Here is a 7,889-nt window from a genome sequence, read left to right as displayed (position 1 = left end):
CCCCTTAAAAGTTGGACTCCAACTCCCATAATCCCCAACCATTGGCAATGGTAGTTGGTACTAATGGGAGTTGGAATCCAACAATATCTGGAGGGGCACAGGTTGTTCTCCCCTGACCTTAAAGGTTAACACATCTGCATTATATGAGCTTGGTGATCTATGTGATTCAAGAGCCAAACAGAACTTGGACACTGAGCAAATCCTGTCATTCTCCTTCAGGCATCAGTTGGGACTACCCCTCTGTCCCAAGCCCTAGCTATTTTAATACACTCTCAAGCGTAAGGTACCACCTAGCCCTTAGGCAAGCAGCAGCTTTCTTGCTTGCAGACGTGCATTGCTGGTAATCCCCACTCTCAGCTGCTGGTGGTTTCCTGGGCACTTGGCAAGGAGCCAAACACTCTGAAGTTGCAAAACAGGCTCAGCTGTTTGTGCTTTCATTTTTAAAGCTCCTGCTATCTGCTCCTTGCTTACGTCTGGAGCTGCACCCAGCTCTCCTCCCCTCCCCTTCCATGCTTGGCAAGAAGGCAGACAACTGGTGTTACAAAATGCTTGGCTTCCTTCCTTCCCTGTGTCAGTGTGTGCCACACCCAGCAGCTGGGACATTACTCTGGGTGATAAAGCTCAACCACTTTACCCTGCAGAACCCAGCAGGTTTCTTTCACTGCTGTCTGGCCAGTAGAGACAGAACCTCCCTGACTTCAGTATTTCTCAATTCTCAGCACTGCTGGAGTTGAATTGAACTCTGTACAGTTCCACCACGGATTAGAAGCATAAAGCAGCCTTCACTGACTTGGTACCCTCCAGATGTGTTGGACTACATTTCTCATCACCCCCAGCCTGCATGGCTATACTGGCTGGGGTGATGTGAATTGTAGTCCAACACATCTGGAGGGCATGAGTTGGGGACGGATGGGGTAATGCATCATTCTCCTCCCACCCAAACATCAGAGAGAAGCAGGAAATGGGTTTGATGGCTTCCATGAACCACAGCAACCTTTGAGAAAGAAACAAGGGGATGCAAAGCTCCCCTTTCCAAATTTGCTCAAGAGGCTGACCAGGGACTGCAGTTAGGGAGAAAAGAGAGTTCCTAAGCCAGCTACAACAATACTCAATCCAGAGAAGGGGGTCTCCAGTCAGTGGGTGGCCAATGTGGCTTTCACTTGTCTTTTTATCTCAGCCCACTTATTACAAAGAGGCAGGACTTTGTCACAAATGGGGCGTGATTTCTATCAGCTTGATTTTGCACTAGCCTTCTCCAACCTGGCGCCCTCCAGATGTTTTGGACTACAACTCCCAGCATTCCAGACCATGCAGGCTGAGGATGATGGGAATTGTAGTCCAACACAGCTAGAGGCCGCCAGGTTAGGGAAGGCTGTTCTTCAGTTAAACACACCAAAGTCTTTCTTTCCCATTCTTGCGACTGACAAGAAGTTAAATGGTAGCAACTTTGCTTCTGTGGTACCTATGCATAGAAGCTACTGCTGCATTTTAGGGCTTGTTTAAAGATCAACTATCCTAGAAAAAGCCTCTAGGCTTAGTTTAACCTTTCGTTTCTTTCATATTCAAGGGGGAAATCAACTGAAAGCAAGCTCAGAATTTCTCAAGTCATCTCTTCCACACCAGGATAGATAAATGTGTGAACAACAGAAGGTCTGATCCATTTGATGTGTGGCATTGCACCAGTCACCGTGTTTCTCTAGGCAGCTGGAGTGACCCAAGACAGTAAGCAAGTAATTGTGAATGGAACTGCCTGGAATTTGCTATTGATGTAGAGAGGCTGTTTTCAAAATATCTGAGATGACACAGTCAAAATCCAAAACTTATGAAGAAACCCTAAGAGCACAGTCCTGTGCTCTTCTTTGAAGGAAGCATCTGTAAATTAGTATTTTCAGTGGTTCTGTTCCCATCCCATACACACTTCTTCCCTCCCAGAGAGAGTTTTCAGCATTCCTAGTAACTAAATGAGAAACTAAAGCTGACCTTATATGTCTTATATCCTTCAGGGCTCAGCCAGTCTGCAGCTTGCAGAAGGCAAAGGAGAGCAAAGCCTGCTTTGAAACATTTGTATTTTAATATTTTAGCCAGCCTGAGGTTTTTTGATTGAAGAAGAAAGGCAAGATAGAAATCACTACATGAGAGTTTCACACACTTCCAAGCCCCTGCTTAGCTATGAAGCTCACTTGGAGACCTTGGTCACACTCTCAGCCTAACCTTCTCACAAGAGGTTGTTGGCAGGGAAAAGAGAATATAACCCCATGAATCCTGTCATGGGCTCCTTGGAGGAAGCCCAAGATTCAAATGTAAGTAATAAATTTTTAAGGGCCTATAAAAGCCTGCTGCCTAAGCCCATGGCAACCAAGTTCTGTCAAGGGGCAAAGTACATCCCTATTGTCACATGAGAATATGCCATTGCATATGCTTTTAACCTTGAAAGTGGCCTGGATTTCCACAACTTTAAAGTGTTTCTATGACTCCTTCAAAGGATGGCTGCTAATCCCATAGTGCTCAAGACAGTTCCTGTGTCAAAAAGTAGCATGCCTGCACACTCTCAGCTCAGGAAAAAGCTAGAGAAGCCCTGTATTTAAATGCAGAGCTGTGATATGATGCAAGCCTCTTCCACTTATGGGTGATTCAGAGCAGTGATTCAGAGTTCATAGAATCATAGAATAGTAGGGTTGGAAGGGGCCTACAAGGCCATCGAGTCCAACCCCCTGCCCAATGCAGGAATCCATTGGAGTTCCCAACATGTCCTATGTGGCTTCTGCCTCACAAGCTTTTGCGGTTCGAAGTTTTATTAAAGGTGCTCAGCAACAGTCCCACAATCACACCCACATTCTTCTTTAGGGGAGTAGGGTTCTGTCCACTGAAAGCAAAGGGGAGGGGTTTCTTGATGCCTCCCCTTAGGAAAAGTTCCCCAGAATCACAAGTCAAAAAGACACAAATATATGTAATGTTTTTAATAATTAAATTAATCATTCTGTAAAACAACCCCTTGCAAATCACAATAAATAGAATTAATTTCCCCTCCTTTAAAATCTACTATATACACAGCTCAGATCCACAAATTCATTACAGGGAACAAGCTGCCAAAACAAGCCTTAAAACATTTTAGTCAAAGATAACAGACTAAGCACGCTTTGAATACATGTGTGAACAGCAGGGATAACTACCAAAAGGCTGAGGTGGAAATGGCTTAGGGATCACAAGATCCCCTGAGAAGATCATACCAAAACTAGGGAGAGGGTGAATGAGGATCTTAATAGGAACAGAATCCTGTGCATTTAGATGTTACAGATTCTGGATCCCATACTCCACAAGGGAAGCAGGGCCAAACATTCAGCCCACAGCTGTAGGAATATGTCATGACAAAGTTCAGGGTTAGCCTTGACATCTCTGCCTGGTGCACAAAGAGGAACATATTGGAGAATTGTAATATAACCCTGCACAGAAAAAGTTGAATGGAACAGGGGTGCAGAGAGACATCTCAAGGCAAAACACCAAGTGTTCCCCAAGACGGACAGGATCCCCTGTGCGAGGCAGGAGGGGAGAGAAGGGGAAGAGAAGGCCCCAGCCTTTGCATTAGAAAGACCCCATACCACTTGGATGCTCCTTAGGAGATGCTTATGCCAGTAGTTGGGACCTTCCCAAAGCAAGGAGTAAAAATGGTAATTACAGAGGGTTAAGGTGCACCACACTCTACTGTTCAGGACCAAAGAAGAGTATAGGATGGTACAAGCAGGAGTGCTCCACCACAAGGGCCTTCTGGTTCCCAGTCAACTGGCAGGGGTGGGAGAAACTGGAGATCAGAAGCAAAGAAGAGAACTCATAAAATACATATAAATAGAAACAACAGCAAAGATAATTAAACTCACACTCTGAGGTAGGGCAGGAGGAGCTGCCTTTGTTCCAGGGCCCTGGCAAGAAAGGGAGAATTTCTGGAGAAGGGGGTGGGGGCTAAGTATACCGAAAGGAGCTGGCTTAGTGCTGATCCAGCTCCCTTTTAGCCCAGGCAAGGTGGCTGCCTCCTTGGGCTAAGCTGGGACAGAGAGGTGCTGCTCCAGGATGCGCTGGATGTCTGAAAGCCCCAGCTGCTGTGCGAGCTCCAGTGGTGTCCGCCCCTCAGAGTCCTGGTGCTGCAGCTTGGATTGAGGTGCCAGGAAGCAGACCACCTCCTGGTGGCCTTCCCAAATAGCAACATGGAGTGGCAGCGAGCCAGAGGCATCTGGGATGTTGATGTCAGCACCATGTTCCACCAAGATTTTCAGGGTGTCAAGGAAGCCAGTGCGGGCAGCATCGTGGGCAGGCGCTGTGCCTGACTCGTCTTGGATGTTGGGGTTAGCCCCTTGCTTCAGCAGCTCCTGCGCCACGAAGATGTTACCGAACATCATTACCTGGGGGAAGATGAAGGGGTCAGAGAGGGAAGGGGCAGAGGATGTCTACAGTAGGGTAGACAGGCAACACTCCCATCCATTCTCTGGTCAGAAGTAGCAGCAGGCAAGGTGACATTCCAGTGGAATGTCATATCCATAGCTTCTAGTCAGAGCAACACAAATATCTGCTGTGGAAATTGGCATAGAAGAGATTCACAGGCAGCCCAAGAGGGGACTGAATTGGGGGCAGGGTGGGGGGAGGAGGAGGTGGGTGTTTGACTTGCAATACTTCAGCTCAGGTAGGTCCTGTGGGTAATTCTGAAGCAAGGCAGAGTTTGCCTCTCCTTTCCCCCATGCTGATCCTACGCAGCTCATGCTGTGCCCCTTGTGTGACCCTGCTTGGCTTGGCCCCAGCAGGAAGGAGCCGGTATGGTCTACGCCTGCACACTGTTTACAAAGAGCAGTTGTTTACGTCTGTCTTGGGTGAGCTTCCCTGCACAGGTGGAAGGATGGGATGGAGGAGACTAGGAAAAAAGGGAGGAGGATCCGGTAGCCCAAACACAAGGCGACAGCTACTAAGATGTCTGGAGCCAAACAAGCAGCAAGTTCAGAGCACAGGGAGGTGTCCATAAGGAATGGGGTGGCCAAAGGGGTGCAGGGGCCCAGTCCTGCCCGTACTGGTCTCAGTCTCATGCCCCCTCATCTACAAAGGCCTAACAGAGCTTGGGTATCCGAGACAGGGCCTGGAGCTATGGAAAAGAGGAGGGCAGAAAGGAGAAGCCAGCCTCTGCCTCCAGGCCTTGGCTGACAGAGGGGGCACGCTGCTTCCTCGCTAGGCAGAGGACAGATATCCACGGGCTGCCTCGCCTACCTGCAGCGCGGTCTTGCCAAAGCGGTTATGCGCGTCGGGATGCACCAGCTCCTCATGCAGGAGTCGCCGCACCTCGGCGATGTCTCCCCGGGCGGCAGCCCCGGTTAGCCGGTCTCCGGCGCCGATCTCGGCGTTGCCCGGCAGCATGCCCGCGCCGACACCTGAAGGAGACAAGGGCGGCCCACAGTCAACGGGGGCAAGGCCGACGTCCGAGCGAGAAGGAGCCGCTGCCTGCCCCCGTCTACAAACGGCAGCCGTCCACAACCTTTCCAGGGAGAGGTTCCGGGGCTCAGGCTCGCCACCCTGTGACCTGCCTGCTGGTCCTGTTCACGAGCTCAGTGGTGACGGGAAAGCATTCTGCACATGCTCGCCCCCCCCCCCCCGCGCATTCAATCATCCCCGCCGCCGCAAATCGATGCTTGCCACTAGACCGGCCCGGGCGAGGCGAGCCGCGCTCCTGTCCCCTGCCCGGCGGCGGCGGTCTTCCCTTCGGCGGGGAGCTCCCTCCTCGGTGCCTACCTCCGCTCCCGGCGCGCAGCCTCTCCTCCCAGGCCTTGTCAAGCGGGACAGCGGCCGTCCGGCCGGCCAACGAGCGGCCGCCTCCCCTCGGCGCAAACTGCTCTCGCCGCCCGCCGGCCGGCCGGCCGCGCTCGCCTCTGCCCCGCGGCGGGGCTGGCCTGGCTCAGAGTCGCGCCGGGCCGCCGCCGCGGACAGCTCGCTGCCGGTGCTGAGGGAATGCCGAGCGCAGCCCAGGGCGGTGCCGCGGGGGCTCGCCTCGCTCGGGGCGGGGCTGCTCCTGAGCTCGGGGAAGCCGAGGAGGAGGGCGGCGGCGGCGGCGGCGGCGGGCCGCCCGTCCGTCCGTCCGTCCGTCCGCCTTGCGTGCCTGTCGGTGGGCCGGAGAGCCGGCACAGACAGCGCTGGCCCCGCCCCGCCGCTGCGGCGTCGCCGAACCGGAGAGGCAGCCCTCCGCTGGCCCCGCCCCCACGTGCCTGGACGAGGGTTGTTGTTTTTCACTTTATTCTGCGCTCGCGAGTTGGCTACATTGTAGCCTGCCGAGCTCTCTCCACCCCACCCCCCTCCCCGGGCATGGCCAATCGGAGGTCAGCTCCGGGCGGTAGCCGGAGCCTCCCGCCTCCGGATTGGCCGCCTAGAGGCGGACCGCTAGGCGGGCCTCCGCGATTCAAACGCAGGTTCGGGCGGGAAGAGGCTCGCTCGTGCCCCTCCCCTCCCGGCCAGGCAAGGGCGAGCGAGAGGTCGCGACCCGGGGGGAGAAGCGACTGGGCCGCGGGGCGGCGGCTGCTTGCGGGCCGCGGGTGGGCTGCCTTTCTGAAAGCCGCGCCATCGCGTGCCCCGGGGCCGTACGTTAGTGCGCGGCCCAGTCTTACGCTTGCCTCGCGTGGAAGCCAGTCCCACGGAGGAATGCACACCCCTGCTGAAGCCGTCATTGCAAACCCGGGCAAAGGGCTGTCTCTGGCGCCGGCTCCTTATGGGCTGCTGGTCTCCAGCTGCCTTACTTGCTCTTTACAGGCCAGGGCAGAAGTCCGTGTTTTTGAACAAGTGGAGCCGCCTTCGAGTGAGTCACACACCTGACCCAAGCTTTATCTGCTCCGATGTGCAGGGGCTGGCCAAGATTTGGGGGGGGGGGGATGGTTACCCAGATCTTTTTAGAATCAGCCAGCTTCTGAAACCTGGATGCTGGTTAGGAATGAAGGATGCTGCAGTCCAACACATCTGGAGGGCACCAGGTCACGGAAGGTTGTACTCCGCTGTGACCTTTGTCTTGTCTTCTGTCCATGCAGGAGAAATTCATCTGGAGTGCTTACAGACTGCACGCCTCCACTCAGATGCTGTTGTACTGCTGGATTTGCGTATGATTGAATTAGCTGTGAAGTGCATTATTTTTCAGAGTTCCATAATATCTGAAGGATTCAAGGGCTGGCCTAGATCAGATGCCTTTACAGCCCTGTCCTAGGCATTGTAACTAAAAAACAAAGCCACTCTGCATTAAATGAGACTCACTCCAATGTAAGTAAGTATGCATAGTCTAGTACCCTTAAATGAAAATCAGGTAGAGTAATTGCTAGCCAGGTGAGTATTCTATCTCCTGACCTTATAGATGAAACTGAAAAGGAAATTAGCAGTGCAATCCTATCCATATTTACTCAAAAGTAAATCTCACTGTGTTCAATGGAGCTTACTTTTAGGGAAGTGTGCATAGGATTGTAGCCTAAATTAGGGGAAATTGCATGCTGAATATCAAGCTATACATACAATCTGTCTGAGAAGAAAAGCCCTAATAAATGTAATGGAGGGGAATTTCACAGGATAAAAGTAGTTGAAAAAAGGTGAAGGATATCATAGTAAGGCTGGTATCTGTACTGCAAGGATCCAGCTTTTGTGTTTGAAAGTGTAGTGCCTAAATCACTCCCTACTAGCAATACACAAGGGGTAGGTGAAGAAAAAAATGCTTCCCTTTGAGAATGTGGGATACAAAGCTGCCTGCATTGCTCAACTGCATGCAAAAACCTCTGTTCTTCCTACACTAACCTCTTTCAAAGAATGGCAAAAGTTGAGAGTGTTCCACATGTTCTGGGAAGCAACTCCTGACTTTCCAAAACGGACACATTTTGCCCTTTTGGCATGATACA

At 52.1% G+C, this 7,889-nt stretch overlaps 2 protein-coding genes across 2 annotated transcripts; one reads left to right on the top strand and one right to left on the bottom strand.

Moving 5' to 3' along the window:
- Nucleotides 1-2,942: 2,942 nt before the first annotated feature.
- CDKN2D (cyclin dependent kinase inhibitor 2D) lies at nucleotides 2,943-6,126 on the bottom strand. The gene is made up of 3 exons (XM_084835588.1): nucleotides 5,761-6,126; nucleotides 5,242-5,402; nucleotides 2,943-4,391 (listed from the first exon to the last, which is right to left on the bottom strand). Exons 2-3 carry the CDS (start codon nucleotides 5,386-5,388, stop codon nucleotides 4,032-4,034), a joined length of 507 nt encoding a protein of 168 aa, XP_084691714.1. The 5' UTR covers nucleotides 5,389-5,402; nucleotides 5,761-6,126; the 3' UTR covers nucleotides 2,943-4,031.
- On the top strand, nucleotides 5,681-7,272 carry LOC146353056 (uncharacterized). Its single transcript, XM_084835587.1, has 2 exons — nucleotides 5,681-6,814; nucleotides 7,041-7,272. Exons 1-2 carry the CDS (start codon nucleotides 5,977-5,979, stop codon nucleotides 7,211-7,213), a joined length of 1,011 nt encoding a protein of 336 aa, XP_084691713.1. The 5' UTR covers nucleotides 5,681-5,976; the 3' UTR covers nucleotides 7,214-7,272.
- Nucleotides 7,273-7,889: the final 617 nt, after the last annotated feature.

The sequence above is a fragment of the Heloderma suspectum genome, chromosome 2 (assembly GCF_057233095.1).
Source record: "Heloderma suspectum isolate Gila_16-S chromosome 2, 16-S_ref, whole genome shotgun sequence".
Taxonomy (NCBI): domain Eukaryota; kingdom Metazoa; phylum Chordata; class Lepidosauria; order Squamata; family Helodermatidae; genus Heloderma; species Heloderma suspectum.
This window is presented reverse-complemented; position numbering and strand designations above follow the sequence as displayed.